The 23085-nt window shown below is 38.7% G+C and overlaps 1 protein-coding gene across 13 annotated transcripts in view; it reads right to left on the bottom strand.

The window, feature by feature from the left end:
- Positions 1–15776, bottom strand: part of ralgapb (Ral GTPase activating protein non-catalytic subunit beta) — a 38325-nt gene extending 22549 nt beyond the window's left edge. For 7 of the 13 annotated variants that reach the window (XM_060868206.1, XM_060868205.1, XM_060868203.1 and 4 more), the window contains exons 1-9: positions 15617–15776; positions 12149–12356; positions 8357–8559; positions 6283–6449; positions 5814–6000; positions 4412–4543; positions 2824–3002; positions 1708–1758; positions 1147–1194 (exon numbers count right to left, since the gene is read on the bottom strand). In XM_060868206.1, the coding sequence (XP_060724189.1) occupies positions 1147–1194; positions 1708–1758; positions 2824–3002; positions 4412–4543; positions 5814–6000; positions 6283–6449; positions 8357–8559; positions 12149–12325 (1144 nt within the window). In that variant the 5' untranslated portion in view covers positions 12326–12356; positions 15617–15776. Of the gene's footprint in view, positions 1–1146; positions 1195–1707; positions 1759–2823; positions 3003–4411; positions 4544–5813; positions 6001–6282; positions 6450–8356; positions 8560–12148; positions 12357–15613 lie in introns of all 13 variants that reach the window. The other 6 variants (XM_060868212.1, XM_060868211.1, XM_060868210.1 and 3 more) reach the window with 3 other exon arrangements.
- Positions 15777–23085: the final 7309 nt, after the last annotated feature.

Consider the following 23085-nt stretch of genomic DNA (forward strand, 5'->3'; position numbering starts at 1 on the left):
CGAGACGCGCAGGGACAGAGAGCGAGACGCGCAGGGACAGAGAGCGAGACGCGCAGGGACAGAGAGCGAGACGCGCAGGGACAGAGAGCGAGACGCGCAGGGACAGAGAGCGAGACGCGCAGGGACAGAGAGCGAGACGCGCAGGGACAGAGAGCGAGACGCGCAGGGACAGAGAGCGAGACGCGCACGGACAGAGAGCGAGACGCGCACGGACAGAGAGCGAGACGCGCACGGACAGAGAGCGAGACGCGCACGGACAGAGAGGGACACAGACAAAACAGACAGAGAGGGACACAGACAAAACAGACAGAGAGGGACACAGACAAAACAGACAGAGAGGGACACAGACAAAACAGACAGAGAGGGACACAGACAAAACAGACAGAGAGGGACACAGACAAAACAGACAGAGAGGGACACAGACAAAACAGACAGAGAGGGACACAGACAAAACAGACAGAGAGGGACACAGACAAAACAGACAGAGAGGGACACAGACAAAACAGACAGAGAGGGACACAGACAAAACAGACAGAGAGGGACACAGACAAAACAGACAGAGAGGGACACACACACAGACAGAGGCCTATGTAACATCATACTGCTCATGATAAAATAGATTACCTATTTGTTTTCTAGTTCTCTTATCTAGACAGGATGCATGCACACACACGCACACAAACACACGCACACAAACATACATACACACGCACATAAACACACACATACGTGCATACAAACATACACACGTGAACACAAACACACACAAACAAACAAACCAACCCACTAATACAAATACCACAATGCATCAGAAATGAGAAACAAATTGTAAAATGTCTGCAGACCAACGTTTTGAATCCCTGCTACATTACAGTCTTCAAGACTACAAGGAATGCAAGCATACCTTGGTTGATGCCAACAAAACAACCTCCAAACCCCATCTACACACTATTGCACCCCAAAAATATTATTAGATATAATATTGTATATATATATATATATATATATATATATATATATATATATATATATATATATATATATATATATATATATAAAAAATAGATCAATAAATCAGCGGTAATGGGAGGCTAACCCCGTACTTGGTTAGTCACTAGTTGATTAGGTTGGTCATGTTTAGAATACCTAGAGAGGGAAGTCTGTCTCGAATATATCTCCTAGACATTGCGGATCCTGAGAAGAAGAAAGACATGAGTTCCACTGATGCACACTGATACAAACTGCACCCTACACACAAAGCCTTCAAGTTGCAAATACAAAGCATTAAGTATTTAGTAATTACACCTACTGGCAATAAGAAAGAAAGCATACAGCCCTGCACACAAAGTGGGGAAAACTTAAAAGGTTTGAGAATTATTGATGACTGCCTGAAATATCCTGCTGTCTGATTGAATGTGTAAAGCATAGCATGCAACAATGACAAGCTTTAAGCACAGACACTAAGGACATGACCATTTATGTCCATTGAACACACAGGGGTCCTGGTGTCACTGGGGGATAATCAGCATTGCTACTTGTTCTGCAGTTAGTCAAACCAGCCAGTTTTAACCACATACACTGAATCTAAACAATATACGTGCATGAAAACTGAATTTTTTTCATATCTAACTGTGATATTAGTAAACCGCTATTGCCCCGATTTAGATGAAGGGAGTAGAAACAGAAGGTGTGCCTTTTAATGTGTACCATAAGAGGGCAGCGTTTCATGAATCTCGTTTTTCTTAAAAACTGCCACACCTAGAAAAGGAAACAGAATTGTACTTTGGGACAAATTATAGTTAGGAAATTATAATATGACACAAATACATCTATTTAAAATGAAAACAAAAAATAAAATCACAATGCTCATACTGTGAAAGGAAACAGGAAAAATAGTAAAATGAGGTACATCCCAGATTGCATACATGTGCACTATTTGATACCACTTTGCTGTAAAAATAATGAAAGCAGGGTATTTACAATGGACAACCCCACAGATGATGCATTGATTAAACCAAACAAAGTGAAGTGTTGAATGTTGGAATGTTGTCATGCACTCAACACACACAGCTTTGTCCATGTAGCGGAAGCTAGCAGCGTCACATTAGGTACGTTTATCATTTGGGAAATGGCTTCCTCTTACTAAATAGAAGCCATAGTACATCATAGGAGACGCAGTTATGGCTTTATTTTATTAATTTTTGCTAGTGATGCCTTTTACATTTTAAGAACATGTACTTTATTTTTTACACACGTGTCAATACCATTTTAGACAAAGTATGAGTATGTGTTTTTCAGATACTGAATCTAGACACATTTCTCAAATCTGGGCTACTAATGACATGCTGAGTTTCAGTTAATTTTTTTTGTTCCAAGCTTCAGATAGAAGCTCAGAGTGATGAACTTTGTGGAAAGTGCATCTTGTTTGTTATTACAAACAAAAAAAGCATTCATTTGTGTCCACTTGCAGTAATAAAATAAGTAAAGTAGATCCACTTTACAGTTTCCACTGTGCTCTTCTTCGCTTCTGTATGACCGGAAATGAATGCATATTTTAACTCATTGTTGTCACTATAAGAAAAAATAATACAAATGATTGTGTCTTTGTCGTTGCTTGTGGGTTAAACTGATATCACCTGCTACTGAATGTTGGTCTTTTCGTATTGTACGAGTCCAAGAATATGAGCATGGTGTCGAACTGATACAAGATAACAGCGTTGGTACTGATGCATCACAACATAATATTATAGTGAACCATGAGCATTCTTGAGGCTTTTTGTTGCCCAAGTTCAAATGGATTAATACAATTTCAACTGGTCTCACCTAGGAAAGCATCCACCAGGCAGCTGATGCCCCTCATGGCACGAAAGAAGATCTGAGGCAGCTGTTTGAGACATGGGTGCTGGATCACCTCCTGGGGAACACTGCTTACCCCCAGCAGCTGCTCCTGAAACTTGGGAGTGGAGCTCACAATCACAGGGTTACTGAGATCCACTGGATTACTGTCATGGGAAAAAAGAAAAAAATACATTATTAAATATTCACATATACGAAGCTAGTTTCCTAAATAGATTCAAATTGAAGATTTTACATCAGTAAGACATCCTGATGTGAGCCTAGTCAGTCTTTAAATTTCTTTTTTCTAAAACAGTGGCTTCTTAGCTCTGCTCTTGAACACTGTAAATCTAAAGCCTATCTTATCTTATATCTTACACAACTCTTACAGTCATTTACAGCTTCTGAGCCTCAGCTAATTTGATAAATGTCCCGGATCTGAGCTGGGAACGGCTGTTCTACAATTATCAGTTCTGTAACAAGTCTCTGGAGAAAATCGTACCTAAATACAGATCTCTGGTACAGTTCTTTTTTCTTTTTTTTTCTTTTTTTGCTTGTTTGTTTTGAAATTCCACCACAATTCCATGAAGCATTTATCACTTTCATTAAAAAGAAAGTGAACAGGATCTGTCAAACTTTTCCCTAACTTCAACTCCCATATTAAGTTGTACTTTCCTTAAGTTTTCCTCTTCTTTTCTGTATTAATGAAGATACTGTATATTCTGCAATATTCATATGCTTTGTTTCCTTTAGCAAACTCTCATCAGTGACACCACCACACACAAATAAAAACACCATATACTTCTCTAGCATTAGCTATTGTTAAAGTCTCTTTAATTACTAAATAAAACCATTAAACATGCTTCTTGCTTCTCTTCCTTGCCTTAAACCAGCTCCAGGATCAGTCACCTACGCATGAAACCAGCACAAAAACTTCACAAAAAACTGCCCTCATACATGCATGTTGTCACACAGGACAACCTTGTATTAGACAATGAATAAGCACTGGTGTTCCACAAGGCTCAGTAATCAGCCCTCTTATTTTTTCAATTTATATAAATCTTTCACTCTGATCACTGTAGTGTGTGTTATAGACTCTTAGAGATCCTTAAATTACACCTTTATATCTAATCCAAAGCCTGACTTGTCTTAAAGCCTTAGCCTTGTTAATTTCATTTAACGCTGATTAATATTGGTTTGGTGCTGCATTTCCCTCGAGCTCTTTTCTGTTTTTTACTTTTCTGTTGTTCATCCTGCATTCATTTTTAAATCATGGCCACTGCAAGAAGAGCAAGACTTGACATACTACCCTTCAATGCAACATCAAAATTTTTCTCCATACTGGTGCTCAGGTGGTAAAAGCAATTAGTAATTTTTGTTAAAAATGCTTAGACTTTGCAATCCTTTATTAAGTTAGTACTCTGTATATTAATGAATGTCTGCACAAGCTACTGACTCACATTTCAGCCAGTGTACTAACATTATTTACCGCCTTGAAAGAAAACAGAAAATCTGGAAATCTGTAGAAAAGCACGTGTTAAATCAGTGAGTGGAGATAAACTGTGCGGCTAAATACCTTAGCATGTGTAGGAAGCGATACCAAGTCTGTGCTACACAGTCATTGTCCATTTCTATAGGTATGAGATTTGCATCCTCCTCTGGCACTTTAAAAGGAGGGAAGGATGGTCCATAGGTGAACCTCAGCAGTCTGAAAAAAGAAACAGATAAAAGGACATAGATTGTGGAATCACTGTTTAAAAAAACTGCTATGGATTCGGTTTATTTAAATGCAATATTTATGAAATAAGATACAGAAGCAATAAATAGAACTATGGAAAATATCGGTGTGTCTCAATCAGCTAAGTAGTTCAGTAATCTCTCTCAATCACAATAGACCTTAGGCCCTAAAAAAAAAAAACAAGAAAAAAAACAAAAACATGGATGTACTCTCAGCCAACTAAGCCTACGAATGTAAGTAGCCTGTTATCGTTGTTGTAGCTCTCAAGTGATTACTTATGTTACCGATTTTTTATAAAATATACGTCCTTTATATAGGGTTTGTTCGTGCCTAAAGACTTTAAAGTTGTTAAGTCGTAAAAAAGAACCCACTTGCTGCCTGCCTACAATCCCTCAAGTACGATAGCAGAAAGGAGTGTGATTAAGCTAACAAACTGATAGGACATATAAAACTTTAACATGATTGGGTTTTTACAGTCAGTGACTGATGAAGAAATGACAACACCATTGGAAATTGTGTTCTCAAGTCATGAGTGTCCTGACATGTACTGAGCCAGGATTCTTGTGTGAAGCATGAAGCCAGGGAGCTAAAGAGCTGATTGAGACACACCCTATATCTACCTTCATGCCTTTATTCGCATACTATAAACTACTCAGAGCCATTCAGACATCTTACACCGGCCCTTTTATTCTAATCACTCCGTCATTTCTATAGTTTCTCATTTTAACTGTTTTTTTAATGAAATTATGAACACAAGCAGTTTTAATTATCCCCAGGCTGACAGTCTATAGCAACCCAACGTATGTCTACATCTGCAACTATATTTTTGGGGAATAAAACTTTAGTGAAATTTAAACTGAGATTGACTAATGATTTTGATCATCCTTAGTTTATTAAATTATTACACAAAAATTTTAGCAGCAATTAAACATTGTTTCACTCATCACATTTTGGAGCATCTGCACTATTGCTAGTTATATAGAAGGACGTTAATTCACTCTGTTGTATTTAGATGGTGCAAATCCTAAGTAAATGCTCAAACTGCAGAGATCTTCTGATATCAAAAAAGAAGGAATAAAATGTAAAATATTTTCCTTATGGATGGAGCGACACCTATTTATTTGACTTCTATGAGGTGTGAAAGTAGTTTTTTCCTCAGACTGCTCCATATATGTAGTTTAAATGAGTGAAATTGTGAAATCTCTACAATTAATTCACGTCGGGTCGTGTGAAACTGCACCTGGAGGTAAGAGCAGCGATGACTTTGCTCCACTGCTCCACCACAGGTGGGTGGTGTCTCCAATTTGCTAACATCTCTCTGGCGGTCTTCCAGTATGGTGGTGTTGGGAAGCAGCGCGTACAGGCCAGGAACCAAACTTCAAACAGTACACTGATCAATTTCTCAGCCAGCTTCTCTGCTATACCACCTGGAAGGGAACACGTACAAAGGGCTTGTAAAACACTAAATCAGCATGTCGTATTGGCTAAACCGTATAAAATATTCACAGTACAATATCCATACAAGGACTGCTTACTTTGCTAACTTGGCATTTTCAAAGGTAATGGAATTAAATTTCATCGTACTGCATCAGCACTGTAAGTGATAAGTATGGCAAGAGGCTGTGTGTGTGTGTGGTCGGGTGTTGGTCAATTTCAAACAAACTGAAATGTGGTAGGCAAAGCAGCACAATGTTGCCATGGTAACAAACCTCCCACAGTGGGTGGGGCGAGCAGTGTGTCATTGATACGAAGCAGGAAGAGAAGCAGCACCTCCCACGTCTCTCGGGCCATAGAGGAGGAATCCCGGGCGAGTTTCTGCACTGAAGTGAGCACCTGCTGACACAGCTTGAAGTGCATAAGGCTGAAGTGCTCGGGCCTGAGAGACGCAGAACAGATGTACACTTACTTTCACATAGCACATAGTTGTATTTGAGTTGAGGAATAGAATAAAATAATTATTTTAAAAATATTATAGAGGAGATACAGCTTATTTTATTTGTTTGGTTCACATATGCAGTGACTCGTATGCCCCTTTTCCACCGAGGCAGTTTGAGTGCTGGTTCGGAGCCAGAGCCTAATTTAGAATCAGTTCTTTCTTTTTCGACAGCCAAAGCACCAGCTCTGAACCAGGAAAAGTGGTTCTTAAGTAGCACCAAAACGTTGCTGGTCTAGACTTAAAAACCCGCTTGCGTCAGGGGCTGTGGGCGGGGCTACTGTTAGCGCCTTTGATAATGTACCTTAAGTATACCAATGTTTAATACACTTTTACTTTACCGCAATTTGATCAATTATCATCACACGTGTTAGTAGTTAGCTACATGCTAAGGCTAACTTTTTTCTGTGTTAATAATAAAATAACGTTATGTACTTTCTCGATAACAACCTCCACTTATACAAATTACGTGGAGCTGCAGGTACATGTTGGATTCGCCACGTATGGATGCTAATGTAGGATCACAAAGCCATGAGCATGTTGTGTTTGCCGCTGCTGCGCTAACGTTGCTGGGAAACGTGACACGTATACAGTGACGTCAGACTCGGCTCTGTGATGGCACTCTAATGGATGGAAAGGCAAACCAGTTCTTATTAGGTTCGCCAGTGGAACCAACTTTGAACCAGCACCAGTGCTAGCTCTGAACCAGCACCCGGTTCCTTTTTGGTGGAAAAGGGGTAATAGTGGCAAAGAACAACAGCAACCGTTGACGCATAGATGTGGGTATGTTTTACATTAATGTTGAGAAAAGTTGAACTTTATGCAAACATGGGAACGATTTCATGCAGCGGCTACTGATCACTGGTCTGCATTCAGGTTACATATTCACATCACAAAATACATCAGACTCTGTAATGTGCAAAATATCAGTATTACCAGTGAAAGCGAGAGAGTATTATAATTCTAATAAAGTACCGCAAGCATTTATTTTTCACTTAGTATTTGGTAGGTTTGGAAAAAAAGAAAAAAAAATTTTTTGTAATTTGCTCATAACTTCGATATTTTTTTTAATGTTTACAAGCAAAACATAGTTATTCATTCAGGCAGTAAATGAGTATGTATTAGTCAGTGCTATGCACACATTTCACCGATTATCAAACAGAGATTTTAAGTAGGTTTGCGTTATATGTTTATCTGTCTGGGTCTGAACATTCGGAAATTGTGTAATTACATGTCTTCCATGTCTTATATGCCTTCAAAGCTAGTCCACTCGAGTCAGTAAATTCAGAGGGAAACTCTGGTCGCTTTCAGGAGATGTGTGTTTAAGTCAGTGAATCGTTTCACTCTTTAATGTTAGTGCATGCAATAACGATGTATATTGCGCTGGGTGTAAAAACAAATTCTTTTTCTAAACAGACATTGAAGCGTACACAAAATACGTCAGTAAGCTCTGGTTAAATAATCCCACACAGACGGGAATTCCATCACAGGGTTGTTACATTAAAACGTACATGTGAATGACATCAACTACATGTCACTACAATCTGATTGTTTTGGCTTTTATATAATAAGAACATTTTTGCATTTATGCCAAATATAAATTCAATTCAATTCAATTTATTTGTATAGCACTTTTAACAACGGACGTTGTCTCAAAGCAACTTTACAGAACATAAGAAACAAATCTGTACATCTGGGAAAGAAACTCGACAAATTACCAGACTTAGACAAACTATACAAGTCTGAACAAATCTTTTCAATGAACTGGCTCAAATGAATCGATTCACTTACGAATGCTCGAGAAAAAAAAAAGAAAAGAAAAAAAAGAATGAAATCATGCACATTATTACCTTGGCAGGAAGAGGTTGTAAAGATGTTTGAGGATAGTCTGGACATAAAGGTTGGGCTCTTTAATGATGGGTTGTGGTATGGAGTCTCTTGGTGACACAAGTGCCATGATCCAGTCCGTGTAGACGTCCACACAGAGCTTGACTGTATCTCCGTCCGACGGAAGAGTCAGACCGTAACATATTACTTCCATAGTCCATTTCACCTACAGACAAGCACAAGATCACAGGAAAGATGTTTCCACAAACTATTTGTCAACCTTTTCATGAAATGGCAATGAAACAGCGAGTTAGAAAGGAAATAATGTGTAAGATTCATTTAGAATAGATAGCATGCTTCAATATAAAGTGCAATATAGCAATGTTTTGTTATTTTTCTGTGAACTATAGTCAATAGTGACGACTCGCATAAAGCTGCAATAATAGAAGTTCTATTATTAAATAATTATGTAAAGTGGCTTCAAGCATCTGAAAAAAATCCCTCTGTAAATAATGTGTTCCTTTCTTTCTTTCCTTCCTTCCTTCCATCATTCCTTCTTTTCTTCACTTACAGTATTAATTAATTCATTCCTTTCGTTCCTTCCTCCGTTCATTTATTTCCTACTTTCATTAATTCATTCTTTCCTTCATTCTTTTCTTTCCTTCCTTCCTTTCTCTTTCCAACTTCAAGTTGCACAGACTGCCAAACTTTTTCCTTCCTTTTTTAACATTTGGCTTAAGAAGAAAGAAAACGTTAAGGCAAATGAATGTGATTTGTACACATGTCAGCTAACCAAGGGGCTACAGTGAGTGTAGAATGTTTGGGATGCATCTCCGCTTGCAGACCATTTGCCCATATTGTGTCTGAAACACTAGATCGATAATATTAATAACACTGAATCACAGGTACACCAAGTGTCCACTGCTGATCAAGGCCCTTCACCCTTAACTGCTCAGTTAAGTGTGACAAAAAATGTAAGTCACCTTGGATAAAGGTATCTGCCAAATGCTGTAAATGTCAAGTATGTCATTTTTAAAGAACTGCTGTATAAAGGCAATACTGCACTCACAAATGTGCAGTTATATTGAGTCATACTGCCGATATTCAGCTTTGCAGGAGCACCAAAGTTACAAAGAGGAAACAACAGACGACTCTTTCTTACGAGTCAAACCATCACCTCCCACTGTTTCTGTCCAAGAGGTAAACCTCCTCTGCAGTATCTCTACAGAACACTTTAAACAGATTAGAATACTTAACAAACCAACAGGATACCTTGTCATTTTCCTGTAGAATACATTTTATAGAAAAGTCAGAATTCTTTCATAAACTGTCGACAATTCGTTTCCTTCGGAGTTCAACCCGTTTCTATACGCTAAATATATTTTCAGATGTTGTTCTTCACTTTTATTTCAGCTTCATATTTATTGTCCAGCTTGCTGTTCTGTAGATTTGTTTTTCTTGCATTGTTTTGCAAGTACATTGAATGTAGAAAGCCAAAGCGTTTCAGCCGCTTTCAGATATGTCGGACTACAAGAAGCCTGAAAATGTCACAGTTCGGTTCAGGATTCTTTAGATACTTTAGAATTGTGGGTAATGTAGTATCTGATCTGTATGGTGTGGATTTCTTCACATTGTTTAAAAAAAAACTGAAATGAGGATATGGTACAAGCTCATGGTAATTAGACTGGAGAGAGTTTATCAATAAATCGTCGCAAATCATCAACCTTCCTCAGGTACTAATGTTAATGAAGTTACTCTTTGCCAACAAATGACCTTGTTTGTGCACCATGGAAGATCGTTTTGTCTCAGAAACTCCCATATAAGATCCTATACGATCAGCGTGATGAATAGCCACTGTGGTGAAAGCGAGCTGCTGGAGAAACGACTGTAACGGTCATATAATACTATACTAATATAAATCTGACCTGAGAGCATAAAGAAATGTAGAACAATGAATGCTTATGCTACACTGGAAGTCACTTACGGTTTTCTTGTCTGTTTTTATCTGAATACCAGCTTTAATAACTTTTCGTGTGGGCTGCAAGCTGTGAATTGGGGTGGGCCTCAAATCTATATAATAATAATAAATAATAATACCCTAAAATTTATAGCAGCACTTCTGAAGTGTTATTTAAGCAAAATTATCAAGACAATGTCATGATGGGAGTGTGATCATTATGGAAGGCCGTCTACGGCATCTGTCTGATAACGCTAATAAATACCTAAAAGTAGCCGACCTAAAAACGGCGCCTACAAAGAAGCAGCATAAGTACGTTCCTGGCACTGACTCGCATTATCCAAATAGCTTGAGGCCTGTGTGGAAGCTCGGGGGTGGAGACGATCGATAAAGATCAGACCCGGAGAGAGACCGGAGGGAATTCACAGGATATCCTTCTACTGTTATCAGGCTGCACAGAAGCCTGCAGGAACCGCAAACACAATATAACAGATGGGGAAGTTAAAACTCAACAACATGAAGTGAACACACACACACACACACACACACACACACAGGACTTAATGGTCAGAGTTTACAGTGCCAAATACCTCACAAATAAAAAGCCCAGAAATAAAAGGAAGTGCTTCAAGCTCACACATTAACACTGATACATGACTAAAGAATCTGCTTAACATCAGCAGGGGCAACGAGGGCAACGAGTCTCCTGCGCAAATCCTATGAAAATTTCCAAAGCAAAATTATGTAAATACACCACACAAAGCTTTCCTCCTGACAGGATACCAAAATGCCTTCACCTAAATAGCTCCAGCAAGGTTAGTGCTAGTGACTTTAACCTGCACACTATAGTACAAGTAACACCGCACAAGAAATACTGGCCTACACAGCAGCCTTTAACCAAATACAAAATGATCTGAGTGTCATGAGCAGTTCCTAAAATTGCCTGAAGATATTCGGCTGAATGACAAATTAAAGGAAAATAACTTCGGTTTCGGTGTCTGGAGCCGCAAGGTCCGCTCTGAAAATGGAGCGGCAAAGCCAAATCATTTGTTTTTGCTGCGTTTGGGCTCAATAAAGGAATATGAGATGATAGACCAGAATTCCAGCTTTACTTTCCTGATATTTCCATCTATGCTTGTTATTCAACTTACAACACAGCACATTTAAGTATTGGAGCAGACAGTCTTACATTAGATTAAAGTGATTAACACTCTACGCTTCCTTGCAGTGATTGCGTCCGGGTAGTCGAGTAGTGCACTTCTTCTTGTTGGATTTTTCAGTATGAATGCAGTACTTTCCTTATTAATACTACAAAATGGTGTAAAACGGTGCATAAGCATGACAAGCTGCAGTTAAAACCCCTTTTCTGAGCAGCAGTGTGAAGGTGCACAAACTTTTAAACTGTAAGCTCCAGCTTGGTGGCTGGCATTACGAGTTGTAGCAGTGAAATACAGGTTCATGTAGTAATTTCATAGCTTAATGATGCGAGTGATTTATCATGTAGAAGTTTAGTCTCTGCCTCAGACGTCGTGTCCACGATCCGTTGGCTGAACGAACAAATTTGAAACACTTCAGGAGTTTTGAAGTCGTCTTTGATTGGTTGTATTCTACAGGATTTTGGAGAGACATGCGTATCACCTATTTTAATAGGCCGACTGGAAACAAAGCTGTCTCCCTCCCTCGCTGAAGAAGGATATTAATGAGCCTAATAGGTTATAAATGTGTGTTTAATTATTTAAAGCAACTCTCCTCTAAACTTTAACACATGAATTTAATTAATACTGACAGCTGCTAAAAGAGCTGCATGGGTGTGTTGTGATCAGATTAAATATATAGGGTATTTTTCTCTCCAGCATACCTCTTTATCTGTCTTCAGGAGGCACTCAGAGGCAGAAGCTCCCAGTGTGGACCCCAGCGGGCGCAAGACCGCATTGGCAACGTCACGGCCCACAGAGGCCGGGTACGAATGCAAGACGCTGACGTGACCCTGATCGCTCTGCACCACCAGGTGCAAAGACCTCCATTCCGAGTACATGGCTGAGATCTCTACTGCATCCAGCTGAGCTCTGAGAACACAGAAAACACAGAAAAACACAATTAGGTGACTATAATCCCTGAACAGCTCCAGAATGACTCAATAATTCCCGATTCAGCAGCAAAAGGAATTGACATTTAGTTCTAAATGTCACGTTTATCTAGAACTCAACCTAAATAGATGTCTCACAATGAAATTTGAGTGTTCATTTGGTTCATCAGTGTTCATTTGGAGGCTGCTTCAACAAAACAAACAAGATTTTTATCAAGTATTTCTGTTTTTATTCAGCCTAATTGGGGCAGTAGATACAAGTTATTTAAATAAATAGATAAATAAATAAATAGTTATGAAACACACAAATGTTTATATCTAAATGGTGACATCAAACCCATTTCTGCTCTCTGAGATGCCACAAGTGCTTGTTATCTACTGTCCTGGTTCATTTTAGGTCTAACTTAATAAAATAATAAGAAGCGTTCCAAAGTAACGGTTTCGATCATTAAAAAAAAAACATGTTCAGAATAAAACAAGCAAGACAGAGACAGACTATGTATCCTGTCAGTGGAACTGCAGAACTATTCATTACATGGTTTCCTGCAGTTACACAAAAGGTTCATCCTCGTATCAACTGCAGTTTGTAAACAGCAAATGCAGCAATAAGTCAGAGTTTCCTAAAAGCATTAGGAAAAATCCAGCGCTCTATCATGACCACACAAGCTCAACTTCATTTGTTCATGTTCAGCTGGTCAGGGTCACGGTGGATCCTGAGCCAATCCTGGGAAGCATGTGTGAAGCTGGAACACACACTGGATCCCAGTGCACCTCAACTACATGCACATGCACACTCGCTATTTAATCCACGGAGCAATTCAATGTAGCCAGTCCACACACTGGTTTGGTTTTGCTAAGTGGGAGGAAACTGGAAAACTCAGAGGAAACCCACTCATGCAAAGCTTCACACAGACAGAATTGAGCTCAGAATTGAACCAGGGACTGTGGAGACATGAGGTGGCAAAACTACCACACTTCAGGAAGTAAAAACAACAATAATAATAATAATAATAATGATAATAATAATAATTCCTTAAACAAACACACTGTCAAGGAACAATGAAAAGAGCTGCAGAAAAAAAGGCGTCTTTAAAAACAATCCACACAAAGACGTTCTTTGGAGAGCCTTCAAAGTACTAAGTTGCATAAAATACATCTCACTTCATGGTTTATCCATTTCATGGTGCCACAATAAGCTGAATAACAATTTAGCAAGGATATTTCCATTATGCGAACACAACAAGTCCAACATTTCCATATCCTGATAAAGAGTGATGATCATGAAGAGGACGAGGAAAAAAAACACAACACTGCACAGACTCCAGACTTTCTTTTCTCCTCTCTAAACTGTTACTCATATAACTTATGTAAACAGACTGGAGTAAAATCATATACACGAGACGTGAGTTTAAACAGACTGGAATCATAATCATAAAAAAAAAAAAAAAAAAAAAAAAAACAAGAATGTAACAGGGACACATCTCTGTAGACGATTTACTTCGTCTTGTACGTTTCACAACCGTTCAGGAAAATGAGAAATCATTGTTCATACTATATGCTGTACACTATAACATTATATACACAAGCAAAATAGAGATTTTTTTTTTTACAAAAACAACAGGATAAATGCTACAGCCTGCTCCTGGGCATACAAGAAGTATCCATGAACAGACTAGAGAGAGTTTCAGACCAGAAAGCAGCTTGACAGCGTGTTAAACTGCTTGACTGACTAAAGACAACAGGGATTGAGATATAGGCCACGCCCCCAACTGAAGCTAAACAAATCTGACAGATAAACACTGAGATGTTTAGTCAACTGCGGAGGATTTACCACCACAGCCTGTCTAGGACATTATCATAGACACCGGTTAAACTACTGAACAGACTGAAAACTATTGAGCAGACATAAAAACCCCCAAGTCAAAAATAAATAAATAAATAAATAACACCAAATATGTTTGTTTCTAAGAGCCGCTACTGTAGAGAAAGACCCAGCACAGGGGGCGGGGCTTAAACTGTCTACAGAGTATGTAATAGAATAAATTAGAATCAGGTTTATTGGCCAAGTGTGTTTACACACACAAGGAATTTGGTTCCAGCTGTTTGTGACTCTCAAAAGTACGGACATAAATAACATAAATAACACTATGCTGTACAAACTATACAAGACAATGCAGACGATGAGATACAATATAGACAGAATGAGTATTAAATATGAATATAGAATATGAACGGACGGAAGTGTGGGAGTGCAAATAACAATATTGTGCAATGTTATGCTAACTAAAGAACTAGTACAGGGTGAATCATCAAAAATAAAAATATCTCCGTTCCCTTTGAAAGGGACAAACTATACAATTAAAATGAGACTATGTCTAAAAGGAATATGTTAAGTCAGACATTCGTATCGGTGTCGATAACATTGAGGAACATTTAGAAATGTTGATTTTGTGGGAGACTTTAAACATTGTCACTTCAGCTGCTACTTCCGTAGCCACTGCTAGCAACCGAGAGATAGGAAGCTAATCACGGCAGCACTTTATCGTTCTTATGTCCTCAGCGCACTCATTAGTTGTCATTTCACAACCAAACAGCGTACAAATAAACCAGTTAAAGATGTCCGACGTGGAAAGTGTGTTATTAAAATGTAATTACAACATAACAAGCTTTTAATTTCATCTAAACAAACATTAGCATCCTAAGTTGGTTGTTGTTGTTGTGGAATTATAGCAAAATCCATATCGAGCGTTTTTTGTTCCTGAAATGAAACCTCACAGATCCGAGAGCACCAACATGCACAATAGTGTTAAACTTCGTTTTTTTTTTTTTTTGCAACGTTAGCTATTTAGTTTAAAATGTAAGGACACCAGGTACCAGCGTTAGCTGTTAGGCTAACGAGTGCTAGCACAGAAGCCTAGCCTTGTTTGACGGATCATTCAAATTCACTGACAGTTCAAGCACCAGCTTTGCGTTACAAAACGACGAGTACTCCGTGAAATGACTCTTTGTCCTTGGAATACAGGAAATATTTTTCTTTCTAGCACAAAATAGAACCAGAAGCAACTTGGTGACAAGGTGAACTCGATTCGGGTTTTCTTCCCTGTTAGCTTAGCACTTAGCTACTTTAGCTACATCTCGGTTGTGTTATTGTAGGCCGCAATGCGGGACAATCCTGCAGGGGAAAAAAAACAAAGCCTACTGGCAGAGTAACTAACAAGAACAGTAAAAAGCTACCACTACCTGCTTCCGATGTCATAGCAAGCATTTGTGTCTTTTCAATGGCTCTGGCAGGACAAACAGAAGAAAGTTTGCAGCATCTTTGTCACAACCTAGCTAGATTACATCCATGGCTGTGCAGCGCAGACGTTTGTCCACAGCGCGTAGCGCTCACCACCAGGGGGCGCTGCAAGGAACGCAGCATGTAGGAGAGGCCTGAAAAACAGGAACCTTCATTCCAAACCTCTATCGGCTTACTATCAGTCCTCTAAATAACGCATGAGATAGCAACATTTACATACTGAGCATCATTTGTAAAGACTGTATATTTTCTGTTTGTGTTTGCCTTAATGACTGTCTCTCACTTTTACATACTCTTATCAAGTTTGTTTATTATGTTAGACACTGGGGTCTGCAAGCAGTCCAGAAAAAAACTTGTCCTTTTTCCCTCAATAACTTAAAGCTAATAACTTCTTAGCTACTAATTTACTTAAACCAAGAGCTTTTAAAATATTTGATATCAGCTACCTGTTTAACTTTTTTTTTTTTACAATAAAGCTCTTTATATATGTATAAAGAATATATTGTATTGTGTGTATATATATACACAATATTCTGGATATTTATTGGCACCCTAGAGTTTTTTATTTTTATTTCTGGACTTCCCACAGTCACAACATATTAGATCCAGGCTGATATTTTTATAGTGTTCAACCTTCATTTTGAGAACCTCTGTTGTTGCCAACCTTATAACAAGGTAACCCTAATTAGTGTTTAGTAGCATGAAGTATTAAAAATTCAATATATTTACTTACAGTATGGTACGTGACTATGTAGCGTAGTGGTTAATGCATTACATTACTGATCAGAAGGTTGTGAGTTCAAGTCTATCAAGCTGCTGCTGCCATACCCCTGAGCGAGGCCCTTAACCCTCAATTACTCTGCTGTTTAAAATTGAAGTCACTGTGGATAAGGGTGTCTGCCATATGCTGTAAATCTTTAGCACCTGTACTTTTTTATGCTTTTATGAAGGCTACATTCATGTTGTTGAATTGATGCGAAACACCAGGAATAAAAAAAAAATCACTGTCAATTAATGATACTTTCAGATCCATTAGCGTAGTGAAAAAAAAGTGATGTAAGCATACATTTGCAAATGTTCAGCATTTACAAAATAGTTATACAGTATGATGATATCTGTTCTGCATTTGTTTTAAACATATTGTGTGGAATTTCAACAGTGACATGACATCTGATTTAATTTTATTTTATTGCAGCAGTATCATTTAGGGCACCTATATCATGTAATAATTATGGTATAGTGCTATTCCTACCTATTCTTCAGTTATCATGTAAAAATTAAGAGATTGTGAAATTACCCCTTTGAGGTAAAAAAAAATGAAGAGATGGTGAAATTACTCCTTTGAGGTAAAACAGAACTAATTACTTCACGTTTTACCTCAAAGGGGTAATTCCCTGTAATATTTGACCAACACAAATTGTAAGTTACATATGATCTACCAGCTCCAGTTAGACTGCGATACTGAGGAGATGTGAACTTCATATGATCTTTTGCAACAATCCAACATTTGTCGGACTGTATATTTATAATCTCACCCTTCACTGTCACACATATGAGGATGGGTTCCCCATTGAGTCTGGTTCCTCTCAAGGTTTCTTCCTTTACCAACTATGGGAGTTTTTCCTTGCCACTGCTGCCTCACCTCAGACTTGCTCATAAAGGATAAATACATACACATTGTGAACTAAATATGTCTAATATTAATCTTGAATTTTGTATTCTATTAATCTTTATATTATTCTTTATATTAACCTTTTGTTCTATGTTTATATTCTGTAAAGCTGCTTTGAGACAATGTCAATTGTAAAAAACGCTATACAAAAAACTTGAATTGAATTAAATCTCTATTTCTATGAACCTTATCTAACCACCAGGGAATAGTGAGAATCATCTGGTCAACATGTAACAATGTTGTGAGAACTCAGCTTATCTTAGGACAAGCTTGGAATGGTAAAGTTTGCGACACGTGCACCACTGGAAGGGGTGATGTTAACCCTGTAGAACCTGGAGAAAGTGACAGCAGTAACGATTTTAAGGAGGGCCATACTTCTTAGTGATGCCCATTAGACAGAGATACTCCTCATACCTTGAGTAAATTGTCATGGTAGTGGCTGAAGGACGTCCAGCTATCTATAGACCATTTTGATACTGTTCTCCAACCAGTGGGCCAGTCTCTGTTTCAACAAGGAAGACCTGTGGTCTTTCCTTTGTGACACAAACAGACTGATCAGATGGCCCTGGTTCAGTCAAATGACAGGGGATGTAGGAAAAAACATGTCCTGGAGGTGAGCCTGAGGGGTGAACAGACAGTAAGCAGCTTCAGTCCTAGTGATGTCATCCTCTGTTGGTCAGGTAGATAGTGTGAAATGCTTGGAAGAGAACGAAAGGTGAATGCCTCAATGAAGCAACAATAAAAAACACAAGGTTGTAACACAGAACAAATCTGAATCAGCCAGCCAGTGTTCCATAGTTCTCCCCCAAAACCCTTATGATGTATAAGATATAATACTTTCACCATTACAGAAGAGACTAAAGGAACCTCTATCCAGCTTTTGGAGACATGTATTCTGCAGCTCAAAGACTCAAGTACTCCTGTCAGGAAATGGGGTGTCTTTACTGAGATTGAAAGACCCAAATGCATGGATAACATAAAAAAAGGGGTTTATTAAGAAAATAAAACTATAGAAAAACTGGGAAGGACAAACCAACTGAAATAACAAAACAGAAACCAGGAGCCAAGACAACAAACCAAAAACACGCAAACAGAATGCACAAAACCACTCAGAAATAAAAACAATAGAGACAAGGACTCAGACGCAAGACCACAGCATTAAATTTGGGAGGGAATCATAGAAACACAAGGACCAGGTCTGCTGAGGCGGAACGGATTTAGGATAGGTCGGGACAACACATGTGAACACAAAACAAATCTAGAATCAGGTAGGAGCGAGGAACACAGCGAGTCAGGTACTGTAAGCGTAAGCCAGCAACACAGAGTTGGCGGGTAACACGGCGAGGCGGGTAGGGGGAGGCGAGGATCTCGGCGAGGCGGGTAGTGGGAGGCGAGGATCTCGGCAAGGCGGGTAGGGGGAGGCGAGGATCTCGGCGAGGCGGGTAGGGGGAGGCGAGGATCTCGGCGAGGCGGGTAAGGGGAGGCAAGAACTCGGCTAGGCGGGTGGATAGAGACGAGGAACTCGGCGAGGCGGGTGGATGAAGGCGAGGAACTCGGCAAGGCGGGTGGATGAAGGCAAGGAACTCGGCGAGGCAGGTGGATGGAGGCGAGGAACTTGGCAAGGTGGGGCATTGGAGGCGAGAAAAGGGGCCTAGCGAGCAGAAATACCGAGCGACCTCCCCAGCCGAGCAGAAGTCTGTGCGACGTGCCCAGCCAAACCGAAGCCAAAAAAAATCCTCTGCCAAAGGCCAGTCTCGAGCCACCTCCACCACAGGAGCAAGAAAATGTCCACAAAAACAAAAAAAGGCAAAAAGATACAGGCTTGCAACAAGCAAGCAGTGAGGCGGCATCCAACGAAGAAACTCAGAAGTCCAGGGAAAAAAAAAGAGTAGAAAGAGTAATCCAGAGTAGCTGCTCCACGAATGTTAAATGCCAGGCTTAAGGTTATCCCTCTGAGTTAGTGTTAATTTCATCACCTATTTTTAATTTAGCCTTAGTCTTGTGCCAAATGTCCTTGTTAGTTTTAGTCATATTTAGTCATTCACATATCTTTTTTGTTGGTCTTAGTTTTAGTCGACTAAAAGTCTCGTCATTTTAGTCTAGTTTTAGTCAAAAGAAAACTCAAGGTATCTTAGTCAAGTTTTAGTCGACTAAAAGTCTTTTAATTTTAGTCTAGTTTTAGTCAAAAAATTGTAGCTTGACCACATCTGGAATCTATTGTAAGAATAAATACAACGAGGCCTCATTAAATGCAATAATATCAGGAACACAAGTGTTATAGTGGAAATAAATAACTTAATGAAAAGCCTAAGATCAAAACTGTAGGTGTGTATATATATATATATATATATATATATATATATATATATATATATATATATATATATATATATATATGTATTGCACACACCATTATTGATGATATTTGGAGCAATATTACATGTAATTGTTAAACTTGATTCCCTTACATATACATTTGCTTTTAAGCCTAATTATTAATTTTGATTATGATGTGATTGTGACAGAGGCGTGGGAAGAGGTTTCAGGTTGGGGGTGCTGAGTTTTTTCTGTCACCACTTTTGAATAAGAAACAATATCAAGGCTATAAAACTTGTCAAAACTCTGCGAATCACAGAAGTATCAGTGAGAAGTTGAGAACACTCGTTTAAACAGTGCATACACTCGAACTTGACTGCACATCACATTTTTTACTTTATTGATACTGCTTTTAATCGTAATGCAAAGACCGGTCATCGGGACATAAGCTGTCATGTACAATAAAAGAGCCTGCGCAGCGACAGGAAATATACAGTAATTTAACACAAAAAGCCGCCTAGACCGGGGTGGACTTGCGCTCAGGAGTTTTTATTTATTTTAATTCTTTTTTTTGAGCGGCGTGTGGACGAATTCTTTCTACGCACACACTATTTTATTTCTTGATAACAGACCGCTGCAAACTATAACACACCGTTGCCATGAAAAACAGAGCATTGCCATGGAGCACAATTTTCTTTAGTGGAAACAATACAATTGTTTTTAAATCAATAAACTTCTTTTTAAATCATCATTTTGAGTCAAATTATTTATTTATTTTGTAGGTACCGTAGCAATATAATAAGCGGGATCCGCTTCGCGGACCTGTAACTTGAGCAACAGCGTGAAGCTGCGAACTCGTTGTGAATATTTTAAAGGCGTAACAGCTGATTAAAAAGCAGAGACAATTGTAGACGAAAATGAAGAGAGATTTTATCTTAGTTTTTATTTTATACAAAACATTTTCGTCTCGTCTTTTTTCGTCAACAATAAGGCATGTTCATTTAGTCTTAGTCAGCGTTTTTGGACAGTGGTGCAGTCTTGTCATCGTCTCGTCTTAGTCATGAAAAAAAGGTTGTTGACGAACATATTTCGTCTCGTCTCGTCTGACGAAATTAACACTACACTGAGTCCTTCTGTCAGAAAACGACTGGTGTCTTCACAGATAAAATCTAGACCCAGATGCAGAGTTAACATGGAAAAGGGGGATTTATTAAGAAAATTAGCAAAAACTACAAACACGAGGAAAACACTAGGGACAACAAGTCAACAGAAAAACAAAACAGATTCCAGGAGAGACAACACACAAAACACAAGGACTTAGCAAACAACAAGCACAAGACAACAGGTATATATGGGGAGGACAATCACTGAAACACAAGGGACAGGTGTGCAGAGGCAGGGACGGATTAAAGACAGGGTGGGGCAACACACATGATACACAAAACAAAAACAAAGATATATGGCACAATCAAACAAAGCCTGCCAGAATGTTCCTTTAGTGTCCAGGCAGGGAATAGTCCAAGCCAATCCTGACAAATCCATACAAAAGTTACAGCACACAAATAACATAAAATACACAGCTAGTTGCAGTGATGAACAATGGCTCATTGGTTTGAACCAATTCAAATAAGCTTAGTCTCTGACTGGTCATTAATGGGCCTCATGCCATGTCCCTGATCTGAGATAATGCTGATCTGCCATTGTCAGGATTGCTGCTGTTACCATGGCAACTCTATTTTCATTCATGTAAGTATTACATTGCAACTATTTTTCACAGCTGGCGAAAAAGCAGTTTAGTTGATGAATAATGCATGTTGGTTTGAGAACAAACCATTGCGGTGGTTGTAAAGAATCCAAGTAAATCCTGTTCTTGTATTATATTGGATGCAAATGTAGACTAAACACACGCTAGAGCTAAAGTAAACTTAAGCAAATCTTTCCTGACCACAGTTGTCTGAGGTTCTGACAGAAAAGCCTAAGAAAATATTTGTGCTTGATATTTAAGTGTAAGGACAAATTATTTGGAACTGTTGAATACTGTTAATGTTGAGAGGCTATTACTAATGTTTTCTTATTTACTTCAAACTGTATAATTTTTATAACTATCACATTCTCTGGTTAGCATAATAATTGTGTAGGTAACATAATTTGCAAGTTGGTCTTTTATTAAAAATTTGCAAGTCTTTTATTAAATATATATTTTCTGTCGATCTGTTAGTGCATTTGACTTCCGACATTATAAAATGTAGAAAATGTGTATAATGCTATATATTAAAGATCATTAACAATGCAAAATCTTACACAAGTGATGGCACCCCCAGACAACTTGTAGGTGTGTGTGTGTGTGTTTGTGTGTGTGTGTGTGTGTGACTCTTATTTTTGTTTCTTGTCACCCTGCCTCTAGACTTGGTCAGGCCACAGGTCCTCATCTTCATTACATGCAATCTTAGCTCGGGCCAAGAAAAGGATACATTGGAAATACCGTCCAATGTGCTGTGTCTATCCTTTGGATATTATGTGCCTCAGATCTCTCATGGGTATCCTTGTAATCAATCCTCCACTGGTGTGTGGTGAACTCTGTTATGCTTACGGAATGAGGAGTATGCTGACAGAAACAGATTGAAGAATGTATGATTGTCAGTAGCACTCATTCTCCCCTGGAGCAGAGTAAATCACTGACATTATCCCAAATAACAGTCTGAATCCCTTGGCTACCCTTACTCCCTCTACTCTTATAAAACATTATTCTGAAGACGCTGAAAGAAAACTAATAGATGTGTTGATATGTTCCACGCTATAACATGGCTTAACATCTCTTGCCAGCATATTGTGATATATCCTTAATGGGGTATCTACAATGGCCCAGTGGCCCATAAAGCTCTACCTTTCTTTTTGGTGAAGTTGATCAATGAAGCTATATTTACCTTTCACCACTGTTGCTTGAACTTTTCTGTATTTACTTCCCAACCAATCCCAATAAACATATTTTACAGACATTCTATTACAATGAAACAATTTGTTCTAGAGTTCTAGCATTACTGCTCTGCTCAGTTTCTTTAAAGACACTAAGCTTTGAGCTTTGAAAGACACTTTGAGTCCACTGTTCCACTGTTGGGCCCCTGAACATTGCATCTGTTTCAGAGGTGCTGTGTCACTGGACTGTACTGTTATATGTGACATTTGAAACCCAGATTTCTTTCATTCTCTTTTTATGCAGGAAAACGGAGAATATAGCACCCAAGGACATATAATGTATAATAACTCTCTATTGTATTTCACACAATAAAAGTAAAAAAAAAATCAAACAAAAAAATCAAGAAGGGGTAGAGACCAACAGGGTAGAGAGCTGAGTCCAATGGACAGTGTTTGTCTTAAACTCTGCATTAGGAAGCAACTCAAATCTAGATCTTTGCCCAGCTTTGC

Source organism: Tachysurus vachellii, chromosome 4 (genome assembly GCF_030014155.1).
Source record: "Tachysurus vachellii isolate PV-2020 chromosome 4, HZAU_Pvac_v1, whole genome shotgun sequence".
Lineage (NCBI taxonomy): Eukaryota > Metazoa > Chordata > Actinopteri > Siluriformes > Bagridae > Tachysurus > Tachysurus vachellii.